Source organism: Megalobrama amblycephala, linkage group LG12 (assembly GCF_018812025.1).
Source record: "Megalobrama amblycephala isolate DHTTF-2021 linkage group LG12, ASM1881202v1, whole genome shotgun sequence".
In the NCBI taxonomy this organism is placed as follows: Eukaryota; Metazoa; Chordata; class Actinopteri; order Cypriniformes; family Xenocyprididae; genus Megalobrama; species Megalobrama amblycephala.
Genome location: NC_063055.1, coordinates 12,077,839 through 12,097,406, shown reverse-complemented (window position 1 = coordinate 12,097,406; position 19,568 = coordinate 12,077,839). Strand labels below are relative to the sequence as shown.

The window sequence follows — 19,568 nt, the reverse complement described above, 5'->3', positions numbered from 1 at the left end:
TCTCATTCTCTGTTCCCCTCTGATTCATCTCAAAGAGAACTAATTCACTCCATTTCATGTGAAAGAGAAAGAAATAAAGTGAATAATCTCTTCACTGATTCTGTTATAAATAAACTACATTAATGAATCACATTTTCACACTCTGCCCTGGAATGGTCCCAAGCGGACACCGTAAACGTCAGTAACCATGGAAACCGCAAACATTGGCGTAAGTGAAGGTGAGGATGGTTTCATGCTGTGGTTTGTAAATACGTTGTTACCTGGTTAACAAAACTGATATAAAATTGTTAAGATTTGTATACTAAAGTAATGAATTTAATTTTCTGTTTCGAGTGTGCGTTATACAGCAAATGGGAAACAACCACAATCAGACTAAAGCTGTTTTACTACTGTAAACAAAATGTATACCGTCTAAGTAATTACGTTCTCGTCTTTCTAATAATGGAGAAATTGACAATATGCGATAACTTTTGAGGTTTATTGTCCGTTTTTATGTTTAGACATAAACAGTGTAACGTTACAGGCTTCTTATACTGTGTTTTTTGGGGGAAACTAACGTTAGTTTTCATAAACACTGTAAGTTATCTCGTAATGTATGACTTATTTTATCAAGTTGTCGCGTCTTTATATGTTTTTATACGTCTGAATTTATTATTAAATATATAAAAAATGTTCTAAATCTATTAATTACACTTTCCAAAAGTACAGTATCTGTTTGTAGGTTACATTCGCTCATACTGTTTCATGGCTCTCCACAGTCTGAAATGCTTGAGTCATGTCTAGCAGTAAAGAGCAGGCATCCATCAGTCAGGTGATGAGTTTCCTCCATGAGTGGGACCAGGGCTGTAAGACGGTGCGTAGTCGAATGCTGAGGGACTTTCTGGCCAAGAACACAGGAAAGACATGCCCTGAACTGGAGCTTGAGTTTGCTCAAGTTGCCAGCTTGTTTCTTGCTCGGCTCACTGCCTGGATAAGACTAACGTATCCACACACATGGTCATGCTTAACCTATCTGTGCTCTAAAAAAGTAGATACCTCCTGAATGTCAGACTAAAACTGTAGCAGGTTTAATTGTGAGATTTCAGTCATGCCATGTATGCATCATTGCATCCTTAAGTTTTTGATTCCAGCTACATGTTTGGAACGTGTCTAGACCTTCAGTTGAGAGCATTGGGCGTTTTCCTCTCTGCCAATAGCAGGTAAAAGACTAACTGAATGCAGTGAATATAGAGTGCAAATATGCAAAGTCAAAAGAACCATAATGGTTTACCCTTACAAGACAGAACTGCAGTATACTGAAGTACAACTGCAGTACAAAGTAGTATAACTGCAGTATAATTAAAGGTGCCCTCGAATGAAAAATTGAATTTATCTTGGCATAGTTAAATAACAAGAGTTCAGTACATGGAAATGACATACAGTGAGTCTCAAACTCCGTTGTTTCCTCCTTCTTATATAAATCTCATTTGTTTAAAAGACCTCAGAAGAACAGGCGAATCTCAACATAACACTGACTGTTACGTAACAGTCGGGGTGTACGCCCCCAATATTTGCATATGCCAGCCCATGTTCCCAACATTATGAAAGGCATTAGACAAGGGCAGCCAGTATTAACGTCTGGATGTGCACAACCAAATCATCAAACTAGGTAAGCAAGCAAGAACAATAGCGAAAAATGGCAGATGGAGCAATAATAACTGACATGATCCATGATAACATGATATTTTTAGTGATATTTGTAAACTGTCTTTCTAAATGTTTCGTTAGCATGTTGCTAATGTACTGTTAAATGTGGTTAAAGTTACCATCGGTTATTACTGTATTCACGGAGACAAGAGAGTCATCGCTACTTTCATTTTTAAACACTTGCAGTCTGCATAATGCATAAACACAACTTCATTCTTTATAAATCTCTCCAACAGTGTAGCATTAGCCGTTAGCCACGGAGCACCATCAAACTCATTCAAAATCAGAAGTAAACAATATAACAGTATACAATACTCACATAATCCGACGCATGCATGCCGCATGCATGACGAACACTTTGTAAAGATCCATTTTGAGGGTTATATTAGCAGTGTAAACTTTGTTAAGGCACTGTTCAAGGCAAGCGCGAGCTCTGTGGGCGGAGAGCACGGAATATAAAAAAGGGGCCGCAGCATAAAATCGGCGCGTTTATAATGATGCCCCAAAATAGGCAGTTAAAAAAAATTATTAAAAAAATCTATGGGGTATTTTGAGCTGAAACTTCACAGACACATTCAGGAGGGACACCTTAGACTTATATTACATCTTTTAAAAACATAATCTAGGGCACCTTTAAGCACAACCATAGATTTGCAATATAATGAAGTATAATCACAGTACGACTGTAGTACATTGAAGTTCAACAGCAGTAAAACTGCAGTTACTATACTGCAATTTTCATGTCCAAAAAAATGCAGTTTTCTATATGTAAAAACTGCAGTAATCTTTTGTAATAGTACCTACAATATACTTTACATTACATTACTGTACACAATGTGTACACTTCAGCAGTAAAACTTCAAAACAAGGGGACATTAATGGCGAATATAATGCAAAATGACAGCTTTTCAATAAATAAAGCAAATACACAAACACCAGAAAACAGAAACACTTTCTATCCTAACATGGTATCCTTTTGTTTGTACGCATGATCAGTCATCAGTACATGATTGAGTTTCTGGAGGTGGGTGGAGTGCTGACCCTGCTTGAGATTCTCAGGCAAGACAAGCTCAGAGAAGAGGATAAGACCGAGGCTCTTCACCTGCTCCAGATCATCGCCAACTCGGGCCAAAAATATAAAGAGCTTATCTGTGAAAGCTACGGTACTCACACTGCACAAACACATAACAAACTGACAATAAAAAAGTGAAACAGTTCCAGCTCATTTTTCAGTGACATTGTAAAGAATGAGCGTTTGCAACATTTCCATAAAATATTGTGAGGTTAAAACCTTGCATGATCCAATCTGGATATGTTTTGAAGGTTGGGGATTTTGACAGACAGGTTCTGACATCTTTACACTCACACACACACACACACACACACACACACACACACACACACACATATTATACATACTGGCTCATGAACTGATTTCATTTCTCGCATCTGTTCTTCTCTGATTGACAGGTGTGAAGGCCGTAGCTGAATGTTTGGCCAAGTCTGAGATGGAGAGGACTCAGGGGACGGCCGCCGCCTTGCTAGAGTCTTTGGCCCATGGAAACACCAAATACCAGAATCAGGTGTACAAGGGCCTGATCGCCCTGCTGACCTGCACCTCACCAAGAGCACAGCAGCTTGTTTTACAGATTCTATGCATAGTTCAGGTATAACAGTGTTGCAGGATGACAATTAACACCAGAGGAATTTTTTTAATTGCTAAAAAAATAAAATAATCTGTACTAATTTATATTTATATGAAGTAGTAGCCAAAAGTGATGTCCGCTGTAGGGGACCTTAGAAGTTTGATTAAACCATCAAAATATGGAGAAAATATTTTATATATTTAAATATTTTGAATATGAGGTAAGAACAAAACACTAAATGTGGTCAGGGTATTTATCTGACAAAATTATTTGTCAAAAAGGCAAACTACATCTGCAGGTTTTATTTTACTATGCAAAATATGCATAGAAAACAAAAGCTCATTGACTACAACATAATAAGTTATTAATATTTTGTTGGTTCTCTCTTGTTTTTGCATATGTTCATAATTTCTTTGTATGACAGCCTGGCCAAAAAAGATGCCAGCACAATTTGACGTTTCATTGTGTTATCACAAATGAAACAAATGACTCCAAACACAACTACGCAATATGCTTATAAAAGCCGGACATCACTTTTGGCCACTACTGTATGTTTGTAAGTTGTATATACCTGTATTGTATGTGCGTTAACTGGTCACCATTTTATATCATCAATTAGCTGTTTTGCAGGTCACTTTAAACATCCTGTCGTGTGACAAATTGATTTTTAAAAGTTTAAAATATTTAAAATAGTCTCATGATGAGCTCATGAAAACTGCATTTATAATAATTTTATAAGAACTAGAAAAATAAAATGTTTTTAATATAGGTTTAGACAATACATATGAGATGTCATGCTGCTGTAATTGCATGAAATGTCAGCATATAATTTTTTTTGTCCAGCCCATTATAAAAACAGCCCATCATAGCATAGTGGAACCCTTACTAAATCTGCTGAGGTCCCTGCATTTAGAAGTACAATATGAAGGTAAGTTTACATTTCAAATTTGGCATTATTTGTTGTCTACCCTTCTGTGAAGCTCACAATTTCATTTTCACTTTTATTTTTACTTCCAGCCATAGAACTAATAACAGAGCTCATGCAATCAGAGGTTAGACCGGCTCTGCTCAGGGGTTTGGTTTCTTTTCTCAAACCAGCTAAAGAGAGAAACCCCAAACACAAGATCCTGGAGGGTATGATCTGTTGCTCATTTTCTCTTAATTAAAGCAAGGCATAAAACTTGTGTAACTCCCAGGGTATTTGTTGTTTGCAACTGAAACAGTGGTTCTCCAATAACAATACTGCTTTGCATTATGACCATGTTGCATCATGGAGACGTCCTGAATTAAACCTCTCAATTGTTACCTTTTGGGCTTTGTAAATTTATATGGAGCAGATGCAGACGAGATGAGAAACAAACATAGATCATGGCTTGAATTAACATCTTTCTCAGTTATTGATTTGTCTGACATGAGTCATAAACCTGAGAGTCTTGTATTGTATTTGAGATTCAGCTGAAACAGTTTGAGTGTTTTGTTAGATACAGAGGTGGCCAAAATGACTGATTCATTCCCTGTGCTCCTCCAGCAAGCAGCTTCTGCAAAAACCATCAGGTAAAATCAGTGACTTTAAACTTTCAAGACACACTGCATGCAAAATATTATATAAGGCATGCTGATCTGTGTGTTTATTATGTACGGTATATTGACATGATTGTTACAGGATTCTGGCACAGAGAAGTGAGGAGATATCTAAAGAACTCCTCTCTCTCAGAGTGATCCATCACTTACTGTATGCAATGGGTAACCAGGAACATGCAGATGCCCAGAGACAAGCCAGCCTGGCTTTGGAGGTACAACTAAAACATCCACACTCACTCACTCACTGTTCATTCTGCATCAGACATAAGTAAATAGCTGTATTGAGTAAGAATATGATATTAATGTGTAATGTCTGTTTAGCATTTTGTGCGCATGTATCCAGTGGTGGAAGAGCATGTACGCAGAGCAATGGGCAGCACACTGTTTGAGTCTTTTATGGTGAGGTCATTTCCTGTTTTACTGTTTCACACACATGGGTTTTCATGTTTTATGGGGACATTCCATAAACATAAGTAAGGGATAATCCATGTCTAGCTGTGCATTAAACGATTTTAATGCACAATGTGGAGCTAAAGAACCACTTGACGCAAAGCTAGCTGTGGATTATCCCACTTATACCATGGTCATTTGCCAACAATGACAAGTTGAAGCGGTTATTGATATTTGCAGCACAGTATTTGACCAGAAGGGTAAAAATCAAAAACAAGTTATGGCTCTTTAGCATTCTGCCCACTTTGAATCATATGAATTCCTTGAATCAGTTTAATTCCTTTAAAAACAGTGATGTTCCCCCTTGTTGTTATATATTAGATATATAATGTAGCGATTTAGTAGCTAAGCTATTTTATTAATAAAAGTCGAGGGGTAGCGTTGATAAGTTTCAGTGTTCCTGAATGTTTCTGCATGTGTGCTCTGTGTTTGCGAGTGACATATCCTTCAATAAAATTAATACATTGGTGATTAAACTGACTTGGAAGTGGAACTACTTGTGCATTAAATGGTTTTATTGCACACCTTCCAGCCAATCAGAATAGAGTATTCAGACAGACCATGGTATAATGATTTTTATACTGTACAAACTGTATATTCTATCCCCTAACCCTAACCCTACCCCTTACTTACCTATGATAGAAAACTTTCTGCATTTTTTCACTTAGTATGTTTTATAAGCTGTTTTCCTCAATGTAGGGTTTACCTGAACCACAAACACACTTTCCATAGACATGATTTTTATACTGTACAATCTGTATATTCTCTATACCCTGACGCTAAACACAACCCTCACAGAAAGCTTTCTGTATTTTTACAAAAAAACATCATTTAGTATGATTTATAAGCTGTTTTCCATATATATAATTTGCCATTTTCACTTTAACAATGAGTCAGTATAAAATTTACTTTAAAGTGTGTGTTTTTCTTCATATTGTTTACAGCGCAATGCTGGTGAACTGCATTTAAACATGGATGACATTCAAGCTGACATTTTACAATCAAATAAAGTAAACATTTCATTTGGTGAGTTGATAAATCACGAGAGAGAGAAAGCTAGGTTGATTGTTTTTATCATTATTTGAATGAAGAAAACTCATTTGCTTAAGTTTGGCCATTGAAAATGTTTGTATATCACAATGTCCTTTAATTTTCCCTTTATTTTTCTGCAGTGCTTGAGGAACAGATTTCAGATTCTTGAACACTGCATGAAACAAGCTTCAAAATAAGAACAATAAGTGGTATTTTGTTATTGATAATAGTGTTTTTATACATAAAATAATAAAAGTGATCACAAAAATAGTAAACAGTCTTCAGTATTTCTTTACAAAACTTATGCTATATACAGTACAGTCCAAAAGTTTGGAACCACTAAGATTTTTAATGTTTTTAAAAGAAGTTTCGTCTGCTCACCAAGGCTACATTTATTTAATTAAAAATACAGTAAAAAACAGTAATATTGTGAAATATTATTACAATTTAAAATAACTGTGTACTATTTAAATATATTTGACAAAGTAATTTATTCCTGTGATGCAAAGCTGAATTTTCAGCATCGTTACTCCAGTCTTCAGTGTCACATGATCCTTCAGAAATCATTCTAATATGCTGATTTGCTGCTCAATAAACATTTATGATTATTTTCAATGTTGAAAACAGTTGTGTACTTTTTTTTTCAGGATTCCTTGATGAATAGAAAGTTCAAAAGAACAGCATTTATCTGAAATACAAAGCTTCTGTAGCATTATACACTACCGTTCAAAAGTTTGGGGTCAGTAAGAATTTTTATTTTTATTTTTTTGAAAAGAAATTAAAGAAATTAATACTTGTATTCAGCAAGGATGCATTAAATCAATCAAAAGTGGCAGTAAAGACATTTATAATGTTACAAAAGATTAGATTTCAGATAAACACTGTTCTTTTGAACTTTCTATTCATCAAATAATCCTGAAAAAAATATTGTACACAAATATTTTGTACAATTGTACACATTAAATGTTTCTTGAGCAGCAGATCAGCATATTAGAATGATTTCTGAAGGATCATGTGACACTGAAGACTGGAGTAATGATGCTGAAAATTCAGCTTTGCCATCACAGGAATAAATTACTTTGTGAAATATATTCAAATAGAAAACAGTTATTTTAAATTGTAATAATATTTCACAATATTACTGTTTTTACTGTATTTTTAATTAAATAAATGTAGCCTTGGTGAGCAGACGAAACTTCTTTTAAAAACATTAAAAATCTTAGTGGTTCCAAACTTTTGGACTGTACTGTATATATATATATATATATATATATATATATATATATATATATATATATATATATATATATATATTATACAATTTTAATGGCTATGTGATGTAAGCATCATAAAATATGCAAATGATATTATTCAAATTAATATGATACTGAATCCATGTTATTAGTTAGGGTTGAAATGCAACACTCATTTTTATACAGTATGTAACGGGGACCCTGTTCTGTCGTTCTGGGTTCTTTCAAGACCTGAAAAAAGGTTGAAGATTCATTTTTCATTCAGCACACACAGGCTTTTGACTACGCCCACATTTTTTAAATATGCAGTGACGAGGCGTTCCAGAGTCAGCTATTGGTTCAGATATGCCCCGCCCTTCAGGAAGTGAAATAGAAGGCGGGAACGGTACTGTTGCATGTTGTGGGAGATTGCGTTACTGTATATCTTATCTAAAGACTTACAGTCAAGCGGTACTATACATGTCGTTTTGTGATTTTTTTTTTAAACACACCGATGTACTCTTTTCTGTAATAGCACCCATGTGCTGATCAATTTGTGCTTGATCTTAATTTGAATTTTTTAAGGAAGTTTTAAGTGTCCCACCGGTTGTTTTTAAGTAACATTAGTGAAAGATTCGTTCAGCGCTATGAGCAGGTTAAGATCAGCAGTGCAGAAGGGGAAGAGAGCGGCTCTAGAAAATACAGAGGTGGTCAAATCCAGCAATAAGAAGAAATCTAAGCCTGCTATTAAAGAAGGTGAGTGGTGATCTGTGTGCCACTGTGAGACATTAGACTTAAAGGCAACGCCATGTTTGCCTTTAAAATTTTGTAATGTTTGAATTTGTCTTGATTTCTTATTCCCATCAGAGGAACCATCTGAATCTGAATCTTCATCATACCACTTTTTCCATGATCCATCTGAAATCTCTCTTTTCCGCTCTCACCTTCTGCAGTGGTATGATCAAAATAAGAGAGAGCTTCCATGGAGAACATTGGTAAAGGCATCTGATATTGTTAATTATTAAATAACATAATCTAACACAATGTAAATAGTTTTGTCACGTGACTATATATATTTATAAGGGCCCATCATATACAGTACAGTCCAAAAGTTTGGAACCACTAAGATTTTTAATGTTTTTAAAAGAAGTTTCGTCTGCTCACCAAGGCTACATTTATTTAATTTAAAATACAGTAAAATACAGTAATATTGTGAAATATTATTACAATTTAAAATAACTGTGTACTATTTAAATATATTTGACAAAGTAATTTATTCCTGTGATGCAAAGCTGAATTTTCAGCATCGTTACTCCAGTCTTCAGTGTCACATGATCCTTCAGAAATCATTCTAATATGCTGATTTGCTGCTCAATAAACATTTATGATTATTTTCAATGTTGAAAACAGTTGTGTACTTTTTTTTCAGGATTCCTTGATGAAAAGAAAGTTCAAAAGAACAGCATTTATCTGAAATACAAAGCTTCTGTAGCATTATACACTACTGTTCAAAAGTTTGGGGTCAGTAAGAATTTTTATTTTTATTTTTTTGAAAAGAAATTAACGAAATGAATACTTTTATTCAGCAAGGATGCATTAAATCAATCAAAAGTGGCAGTAAAGACATTTATAATGTTACAAAAGATTAGATTTCAGATAAACACTGTTCTTTTGAACTTTCTATTCATCAAATAATCCTGAAAAAAAATATTGTACACAAATATTTTGTACAATTGTACACATTAAATGTTTCTTGAGCAGCAGATCAGCATATTAGAATGATTTCTGAAGGATCATGTGACACTGAAGACTGGAGTAATGATGCTGAAAATTCAGCTTTGCCATCACAGGAATAAATTACTTTGTGAAATATATTCAAATAGAAAACAGTTATTTTAAATTGTAATAATATTTCACAATATTACTGTTTTTACTGTATTTTTAATTAAATAAATGTAGCCTTGGTGAGCAGACGAAACTTCTTTTAAAAACATTAAAAATCTTAGTGGTTCCAAACTTTTGGACTGTACTGTACAGCTATTCTAAATATTAAACAGTTTCTTGACGGGTAGTTGCAAAACTTTGATTTGATTAGGATTTTTTTTTTTTTCCACACATTTTTATTCTTATGCTGTAATCCATACAGGCCATGACAGAACCAGATGTTAATATCAGGACATATGCAGGTATGAAACTAAGGGTTTTAATGCCATGATGATCATAACCTAAATCCTTATTATTATTTTTTAATTTGTTAATTATTTATTTCTCATGCCGTTCTCAGTGTGGGTCTCAGAGATCATGTTACAACAGACTCAAGTTGCCACAGTGATAGACTACTATAACAGATGGATGAAGGTAGGCAAGCTCCTTTGGTGTGATTTCTCCTCTCACAGCTGCCACATATTTATGCTGTTTCTATGTTTTTATTTTTAGAGATGGCCAACTGTGGAAAAACTTGCTGCAGCTACACTGGAGGTGATGGCTAATCTATAGACATACACAAAATAAACAGACAGAGATATAGTGAGCATCTGACAGTGGTGCATTCATTATTGTCTCTCTGCAGGAAGTGAACCAAATGTGGGCGGGTCTTGGATACTACTCTCGAGGACGCAGGCTGCATGAAGGTGCTCAGAAAGTAGGTTTAAACAGTAATGCAGAATCTAGATAAGATTTACATTTTTGACTTTTTATATTGTAATCTGCACATATTATAAAGACAGTTTATTCTTGATTCATTAAAATAGGTGGTATCAGAACTGAATGGACAGATGCCAAAGACCACACCGGGACTACTGAAACAGCTGCCTGGGGTCGGACGTTACACAGCAGGGGCGATCGGTTCTATAGCACTTGGACAGGTAACTTTTTTTTTTTTATTGATGCATCTGATTTGGACCACTTTCAAATGTGGTTCTTAAATTCTGAATTCTGGTTCTGAATTATTTACTTGTGTGATCCACTAAAATCTATTGGGGCAGCACTGAATTGTCGGGGTATTAAACACTGTGGATATTTTGCTGTAAGTGATGTTTGTTCCTTTGTTTGCAATGGTGTTTGTTGTTCTCCAGGTGACGGGTGCAGTTGATGGAAATGTCATTCGAGTTCTTTGTCGCGTTCGAGCCATAGGAGCAGACAGCAGCAGTCCCATTGTAACCGATGCTTTATGGTACTGAAAGATCCATCAAGTTGATTTACTGTTAAGCAAATCTAGATCCAAGTTCAGGGCTCCAGACTGCGACTAAAATGCGACCTTTTTTTCCTGCCGGTGCAACTAAATTTTGTTAGAGATTGCACCGTCAAACACTTCAAATCTCTAAATATGATCCGATTTTTATGTTATTTTTAATGTGATTATTTGTAAAACTAAAAGTTTTTAAAGATGAAGGAACACTTTGTGGCAAACAAACTTTTATTTAAAAGACATGAAATTACTAGTATAACCAGTAGATGGCGGCAGAGAAGCACTTATTGTCTTATTAGCCATTTCCACTCCCTAATAATATATGGAGAAAAGTTAGAAAACTCACAAAGTCTCATGAAAAACAAAAACTTTTTTCAAATTTGTGATTGAATTACACAGAAAGCAAGTAAAGAGCGCTCATTTTATAATCACCGAAGCTGTCGGTCAGTTCAGTATGGTACATTTAATAATAGTAGAATATTTAAGTTTTTCCCATAAAAAAAAAAAAAGTAGGTTTTTGCATGTTACTTTTGTCAATAAAAGTTAATTTTATCTACATCTTAATTCAAGCCCAGTGCTTTTACTGTCACGTTTCCAATAAATAAACGTGTAATTTTATTAGTAACTACACTTATTAATGCAAAACAATTGTAATATGATTAAATTACCTTTATGATTAAACCCCCCACCTAGCGCCACCTTCTTTAGATCTTAGTGGCACCGGTGCCACTGCTCTCAAATGTTACTTTGGAGCCCTGAAGTTCTAAAATGTTCGATTTAATTGTGATGATTATTGGCCTATTTCAGGAAAATTGCTGATACACTTGTTGACCGAGAGAGACCTGGAGATTTTAATCAGGCTATGATGGAGTTAGGGGCCAGAGTCTGCACCCCGAAATCGCCTCTCTGCAGCCAGTGTCCCATTCAGACCCACTGTCGTGCCTTTAGGACGGTACTGCTGAACAGCTATCACCAATATACTTCCTTGTAAAACTGTCAAATAACCTATCATTTATCAAATTTTCTGTCTTTTATATTGTAGGTGAGCATTAAACAAGAGATTGACTCCAAAAGACTTCTAAATAAACTTTCCTCAAATCTCAGTACCTCTGTTCCTGACATAGAGAATTGTTGTAAGTCTTCTGTTGAAGAAAATATTCTCTGAAATTATTCATACATCAGCATCAAATTAAAATGTCTGTCTAATGTCTGTTCATGTTCTCTGACAGTGGCTGCTGGCAGCTGTAACTTGTGTCTATCAGAGGACTGGGACCCTCAGCTGGGGGTGCAGAATTATCCAAGAAAGCCTGCTAAAAAGGCTCCACGTGCGGAGCAAACCCTAACCTGTATAGTGGAACGTAAGCGGAACGGAGAAGAGATGGAATATCTGCTCACTCAAAGACCAAGCAAAGGTGAAAGTTTCAGCTGGATGAATTAGAAAGAGATTAATTTCTTCCAGAAAATGTAATAAAAATGCACAATTTTGGATTCACCGGCATGTTGTTGGACTCTTGCAGGACTCTTGGCAGGGATGTGGGAGCTACCCAGCATGCTCTTAGAAGCTGATGTCCCTAAGAGTAAATATAAAGGATTGATATGTGACATGCTGCAAAAACTTCTGGAAACATCCCTGGACACTCACTCAGTGCAGTTTGTGGGAGAGGTGGGTGTTTTCCCACCATCGTATATGCTTAGTTTCAAACTGATCAAAATTGAATTGAGATGATTTACATCTTTGGTCATGTTGTGCAGTTCTTGTTACAATGCACCTATTTGATATTTACCATGTCTTCCATGTTCTCTGTCAGGTGGTTCATATTTTCTCCCACATCCATCAAACCTACATTGTCTTTTCCGTGCGTGTGTCTGACTGGTCAGATGGTGAGCGAGAGCAGAAGACCTGCTGGCTCAGTAAATCTGCTCTGCATGAGGCGGCTGTATCCACTGGGGTTAAAAAGGTTTGTGCTTTTTGTTTTGGTTGTCACAGCAAAGCCAAACTAGCCAGAGATGTTATAGTAAACTAAAACTGTAGCGATAGCTTTCTTTATTTGAAATAAATATAAAATGAAATAACATAAATATTAGATTGAAAAAATGGAAATGCTGCCTTGGTAACTAACTTTTTAAAATTAGTTTGTTGAAGTTCTAAAATTATCAAAAATAAACTGGGATACAAATAAATTAAAGTTAAATATAAATATAAAAATAAAGGCTAATTCAAAATATTAATAAATACTATAGTATATAAATAATACTAAAATAACACTGAAACTAACCCAGAGGAGGCCATTTCAATATATATGTGTGTGTGTGTGTGTGTAGTGTTACATTAACTTGTGTGTACAAGAAATGTGTATATTTATATATGTGTTGTTATTGCTGTCATTCATATGTATGTAAATCTTGTATATTTAATTACACAGATTATGAAGCTCTATGAATCTTCAAGCAAGATGGACATCAAGGTATGTTTTCCTGAGTTTGCATGCGCTTTATATTTTGCACTGTTTGGTATTAATTTCAAAAATGTGTTCTTGTCCTTTCCTGTCCTGGTATTTCACACTCTTTAAGGAAAAGAAGAGAAAACCCGGCCCTGAGAAACGGTCAAACAAATTAAAAAAGCCCACTACTGGAGGACCCACACAACTCTGCCTCAGTAAATTCTTTTCTACCTCAAAGGCAACAGCTTAAAGCCAAACCTGCTGACAGAAGATACTCTGTATATTAAGTTATAGGATTTTTCATTATTGTATAATCTGTGGTTATCATGTAAATTTGCCATCATGTCAAGAGAGTCACATATTACCTGTAGCTAAGTTTTTTTATTTTTAACAAGAAAATTCATTGTTATGCGGTATGTTTTTAAAATAAAATGTGTCTCTTTTTTTTATTGGTATCCAGAATAAAAGACAGCTGTTTTTAAATAAACCTGCCCTTATTTCATGATATATTTATGTACTATATTTTTCACTACATTGACTAATTTTGCAGCATACTTTTTATATATATATATATATATATATATATATATATATATATATATATATATATATTTACCAGCCTTTAGCCAGACTCAGATAGGTAAATTAAATAACATGGTCATGTTCAGTCATGTTCATTTCATTATCTGCGCCCTGAATGCCCTTCACTGTCTAATACTGGATTGTCAAAATAAGAGTTAAAACATATTTTTAAAACGAACATGTTATTGTTTATAATATAATACATATGTGAAAAAGGCTTTACAGCTTCAGAGCGTTTAAGGTTTTCTCCTTTGGTCTATTTGTTTGAAATTCATATTAATATGTCTGTTTTGCTCGGCAACGGTGGGGCTTTTAACTGTGAAATGTGACCTGTTAAAACTGGGTGCAGTCCAAAGTTTTTCTTTCAATAGTTCAGTGCACTTTTGGATAACAGCTGATAACACACTATTTCCCATATTACTCAAATAATTTTGTGAAAGTTTAAAGTTCCCATCTGACCGTGCGCTTGATCTCAACTCTTCCACACACTGCGATACATTTATATTTGTCCTCGGGTAAGTTTACCGGTAAATTTATGTTGATTGCAAACTGTTGTCAAAATATAAAATAATCCATATACAGCAAAAAAAAAAAAAAAAAAAAAAAAAGGATAATTGCAGATAATAAAAACGCACCATGCACTTTACATTTCATTAAAAAAAAAAAAAAAAAAAATCGGCTTTTTTCAATAAAATTAAGTTGCAGGTATCACTCAAACGACTGTTCAAACAGTCTTCGTCAACAAGGAAGTTATACAATCTTTGCATTTTCATTATATCAGATCTTATTAACAACGTACAAACACAAGATATGTTACGCTAATTTGATATATTAAAGAAAGATGCAAAAACATTGAAAGGTACTATATATAGAGTGGTAATAATAAAAACAGCTCTTCTTTTTACGTGTTTCCCCTAATGCTAATCTTGGAAATTTCATTTTAGTAATAGAGCATTCCTATATTAGCGTCATCTATGGAAACAACGTGGCAGAGAGTGGAATCCATGCACCGCTGGATTCTAGAAAATGGGGGTATGATTTATTTCATATTTTATAAGCGTGATTTATTGTACTTTATTATATTTATTTATAATTTAGTTTTTATTTATGATTTATTATAATTTCTTTTAGTGTGCTGCCATTTCTATGCAGTAGTATTTGTATAATAACAATACATAAAAACTTTACATCATAAAATAAAAATATAACAATTTGTAGAATGCACTGATATGCAAAGCTTCTTGTGTTTGTTGTCATTTTATTTCAGATAAGCGGACGGACCCGTGGCTTCTAGTTTACTCTCCTGTACCGATCATATGTATATTTTTGTGCTATCTTGGTGTTCTTTGGATTGGACCCAAACTTATGACACACAAGGAGCCAGTGAACCTAAAAGCAGTGCTTATTGTGTACAACTTTTCTATGGTTGTTTTGTCTGTTTACATGTTCCATGAGGTACATTATAGTTCAATCCAATGTAGTTGCATTTTTATAAAAAAGTTATTTCACAGACTTGCGTTAAAATAAACATAGTCATCAAGATCCATCTGCTCACGACCTGCAGTTATCACCAGTGTATTTCTTTTCTTTCCACAGTTCTTGGTCACCTCTTGGCTGGCAAACTACAGTTATCTGTGTCAACCTGTGGACTACAGTCCCAGTCCACTGGGAATGAGGGTGATTACATCTGTTTAGCTGCCTGGTGTTCAGGACACCCTGTTCTCTGGCTAATAATCAATAATTCCTGTATTGCATTTGTTTCCTATAAGCATTACTTTATTTTAATGTACCTTTTTAGATGGCCAGTGTATGCTGGTGGTTCTTCTTCTCTAAAGTCATTGAGCTTAGTGATACAGTAAGTTTTACTAATTTAACAAAAATGATTATTGCAGATATTTACATCCAGTGTAGACATGCAGTTAAAAAAAAAATGCTTTCTCTCTCAATTTACACATTCAGGTCTTTTTCATCCTAAGAAAAAAGAATAGCCAACTCACATTTCTACATGTGTATCATCATGGTACTATGATCTTCAACTGGTGGGCAGGAGTTAAATTTCTGGCAGGAGGTCAATGTAAGTCAAAAATATGTGCCTGAACTTTTTTCAAGTAAATAAATGATAGTAATACAAACACATTCAAAAACATTGACCTCATAAATGGTTAATGTTATGTTAACTTTACAATCAGTTACTAAGCTAGAAAAAAAAACAGTGTTTTATCAATATTACAGTTAATATGCACTATTATTTTTTATATATACACACTACCGTTCAAAAGTTTGGGATTGGTAAGATTTTTAATGTTTTTAAAAGAAGTTTCATCTGCTCACCAAGCCTGCATTTATTTAATTAAAAATACAATAAAATCAGAAATATTGTGAATATAGTTTTCTATTTGAACATATTGTAAAATGTCATTTATTCCTGTGATGGCAAAGCTGAATTTTCAGCATCATTACTCCAGTCTTCAGTGTCACATGATCCTTCAGAAATCATTCTAATATGCTGATCTGCTGCTCAAGAAACATTTATTGTGTATAATTGTACAAAATATTTGTGTACAATATTTTTTCTTTGATGAACAGAAAGTTCAAAAGAACAGTGTTTATTTGAAATATAATGTTTTGTAACATTTTATAAATGTCTTTACTGTCACTTTTGATCGATTTAATGCATCCTTGCTGAATAAAAGTATTAATTTCTTTAATTTCTTTTCAAAAAAATTAAAATTCTTACTGACCCCAAACTTTTGAACGGTAGCTTATAATGTTACAAAAGCTTTGTATTTTAGATAAATGCTGTTCTTTTGAACTTTCTATTCATCAAGGAATCCTGAAAATCCTGTTTTCAACATTGATAATAATAGGAAATGTTTGTTGAGCAGCAAATCATCATATTAGAATGATTTCTGAAGGATCATGTGACACTGAAGACTGGAGTAACGATGCTGAAAATTCAGCTTTGCATCACAGGAATAAATTACTTTTTAAAATACATTCAAATAGAAAACAGTTATTTTGAAATGTAATAATATTTCACAATATTTATAATTTTATAATATTTTTAATTAAATAAATGCAGCCTTGGTTGTGCAGATGAAACTTCTTTTAAAAACATTAAAAATCTTACCGATCCCAAACTTTTGAACGGTAGTGTGTGAATATATATGCATTTCCTAGCCTCTTGGATTTTAATATTTTAGACCAATTAAATGTAACAATTACTTTATGCATGTAATTTGTTTTAACTGAATACCTTGTATTTTATAAATTTGACTGTGTGCCTTTTCGCCTTTTCTTTCAGCATTTTTCATTGGGCTGCTGAACACTTTTGTTCATATTGTGATGTATTCCTACTATGGCCTGGCTGCCCTGGGGCCTCACATGCAGAAGTATCTGTGGTGGAAGCGCTACCTCACCTCACTGCAGCTGGTAAATACACATAAACACACACACACATTGCTAATCTGGTCATTTGAAAAAGTCTATTTTTTAAACCCAAGTTTTGTTTTGTTTTTTTCTAAAAAATAAATTGCTTCAATAGATTTGTCCTGTTAGTGAATGACCACTTGATACTTCTTCCTTAAGGATCCAAAGAGTAAATAAACATTCATAACACATCAGCAGGACTGTTGAACAACCTCTCATTACAGGTCCAGTTTGTCTTGTTGACTCTTCACACTGGATACAACCTCTTCACCGAGTGTGACTTCCCTGATTCCATGAATGCAGTTGTGTTTGCATACTGCATCAGCCTCATTATACTTTTCAGCAACTTTTACTACCAGAGCTACATAACCAGGAAGAGCAAGAAGTCTTAACAGCTGGTCCACATGTTAAGGAAGACTATTTTTCCATCGATGTTCACATTAAAATGTGCCTCAGCTATATTGAGTCATATATCAAACCACTGACCTTATATCTATTGTGGGTTATAAATATAACTTGTCTAATAGAGATGTGGCATTTTTTTTTTTTTTTTTTTTTTTTGTATGTATGTATTTTGGGGCGGTGAAATCTCCTGCTATGTCATCAAATAAAATATAACTTGAATGCATCAGACGCTATAAACAGCTTTGTATTATCACATCTCTATTAACAATAGTGAAGTGTGCACTAGATGGCACTACAGTAAGTAACGTTACGTAACTTGACTGCGTAGATGTTCTCTTCTCGCGTGAATTCTCGCGATACGCGCAGAAAGTAGGCTTGTTTGAGATAAGCAAATTCTGCGCAGAACCGGTGATCACCGCGAGATGCATGCCGGTTAGAAATGTCTCCGAGGGGGCCGCCTTGTTCTGTCATGCCGACGTGTGTCAAAAAGTGTCCCGACGGCGAGGCGGCCTCATCGGATTCTGCAGTCGAGCACAGTTGCTCTCCACCGACTGCGCTGACCAAAAGCACGATGGGAAACGACTTGATGAAACGACACAGCTTAATGCTTATTGGTGTAAACAGCCATCTCTTTTAAAATGTTTGATTTTAAAACTCCAATAGCATGTTTTTATGTGTAAAAATAATGTGCAAATATTCCCAAACTCTCTTGACACTGCGATCTCTCCATGGGTTATGTGATTGTTGTCATATTTATAAAAATATATAAAAACATGTCTATAATTATAGAAAAAATGAGTGATACACACATCTTTTGAATGGAAATAAATAACAAGTACTTTGGGTGTCTTGTTCATTATGTTTATTTTCATATAAAAGTATGCCTGCATTTGTTCACTCCTCCCCTCACTGCAGCCGCCTACTATGGAATTACATTTCTGCCACAATTCTGCGTGTGCAAGATAATATTTTGCGCGTGAACTGTTTTGCGGAGAAATGTTCGTCTCGCAAATAAAAAAGTGTTTCGAGCGAACGAAAATCAATTTTGCATTTAAAAGAAGTTTATTTGGATGTGCAGTTTGTTTGGATCAGAGATGGCTTTACAACCAATCACAAGACTCCCTGCATTACCGACAGCGCTAGAGGAAAAATACAAGCTGGAAGAGACGTTTGTTTTTTGACACCATTTATTTTAAAGTTTAAATATCTACCACTCGACGACCACATGTAAGTAGCTTATTTTTAATCAAAATCAAATCGTATTATTACATAATGGCATGTCCCAGTGTTTCTTACACCTCAATTAACTGGCAAATTATACTTCATATCCTTGAAATTATTTAAAGGTGCCGTAGAATGGAAAATTGAATTTATCTTGGCATAGTTGAATAACAAGAGTTCAGTATATGGAAATGACATAGAGTGAGTCTCAAACACTATTGTTTTCTCCTTCTTATATAAATCTCATTTGTTTAAAAGACCTCCGAAGAACAGGCCAATCTCAACATAACACCGACTGTTACATAACAGTCGGGATCATTAATATGTACTCCCCCAATATTTGCATATGCCAGCTCATGTTCAAGGCATTACACAAGGGCAGCCAGTATTAACGTCTGGATCTGTGCATAGCTGAATCATCAGTCTAGGAAAGCAAGCAAGGACAATAGCGAAAAATGGCAGTTGGAGCAATAATAACTGACATGATCCATGATTACATGATATTTTTAGTGATATTTGTGAATTGTCTTTCTAAATGTTTCGTTAGCATGTTGCTAATGTACTGTTAAATGTGGTTAAAGTTACCATCGTTTATTACTGTATTCACGGAGACGAGAGCCATCGTTATTTTCATTTTTAAACACTTGCAGTCTGTATAATGTATAAACACATCTTC

General features: G+C 34.5%; 3 protein-coding genes across 7 annotated transcripts; all 3 read left to right on the top strand.

The window, feature by feature from the left end:
• The first annotated feature begins 148 nt into the window (after positions 1–148).
• Positions 149–6,670, top strand: armh1 (armadillo like helical domain containing 1). 5 transcript variants are annotated; one of them, XM_048209753.1, is made up of 12 exons: positions 149–218; positions 759–981; positions 1,131–1,199; positions 2,683–2,849; positions 3,157–3,353; positions 4,176–4,260; positions 4,350–4,466; positions 4,820–4,886; positions 4,996–5,125; positions 5,235–5,312; positions 6,308–6,389; positions 6,536–6,670. In XM_048209753.1, the coding sequence occupies exons 2-12, from the start codon at positions 776–778 to the stop codon at positions 6,562–6,564; spliced, it is 1,227 nt and encodes a 408-aa protein (XP_048065710.1). In that variant the 5' UTR covers positions 149–218; positions 759–775; the 3' UTR covers positions 6,565–6,670. The 5 variants fall into 5 exon arrangements, with proteins under 5 accessions (XP_048065710.1, XP_048065707.1, XP_048065709.1 ...); XM_048209750.1 differs by having other exon boundaries at positions 4,814–4,886; XM_048209752.1 differs by having other exon boundaries at positions 189–208; positions 4,814–4,886.
• A 1,298-nt stretch (positions 6,671–7,968) lies between these two features.
• Positions 7,969–13,742, top strand: mutyh (mutY DNA glycosylase). Its single transcript, XM_048209749.1, has 15 exons — positions 7,969–8,383; positions 8,495–8,622; positions 9,774–9,813; positions 9,912–9,985; positions 10,064–10,105; positions 10,197–10,268; positions 10,378–10,491; positions 10,702–10,799; positions 11,622–11,766; positions 11,857–11,947; positions 12,044–12,226; positions 12,332–12,477; positions 12,623–12,772; positions 13,238–13,279; positions 13,386–13,742. The coding sequence occupies exons 1-15, from the start codon at positions 8,275–8,277 to the stop codon at positions 13,503–13,505; spliced, it is 1,554 nt and encodes a 517-aa protein (XP_048065706.1). The 5' UTR covers positions 7,969–8,274; the 3' UTR covers positions 13,506–13,742.
• A 449-nt stretch (positions 13,743–14,191) lies between these two features.
• On the top strand, positions 14,192–18,513 carry elovl8b (ELOVL fatty acid elongase 8b). Its single transcript, XM_048209755.1, has 8 exons — positions 14,192–14,352; positions 14,782–14,869; positions 15,105–15,292; positions 15,434–15,514; positions 15,636–15,692; positions 15,797–15,911; positions 17,142–17,269; positions 17,491–18,513. Exons 2-8 carry the CDS (start codon positions 14,812–14,814, stop codon positions 17,656–17,658), a joined length of 795 nt encoding a protein of 264 aa, XP_048065712.1. The 5' UTR covers positions 14,192–14,352; positions 14,782–14,811; the 3' UTR covers positions 17,659–18,513.
• Positions 18,514–19,568: the final 1,055 nt, after the last annotated feature.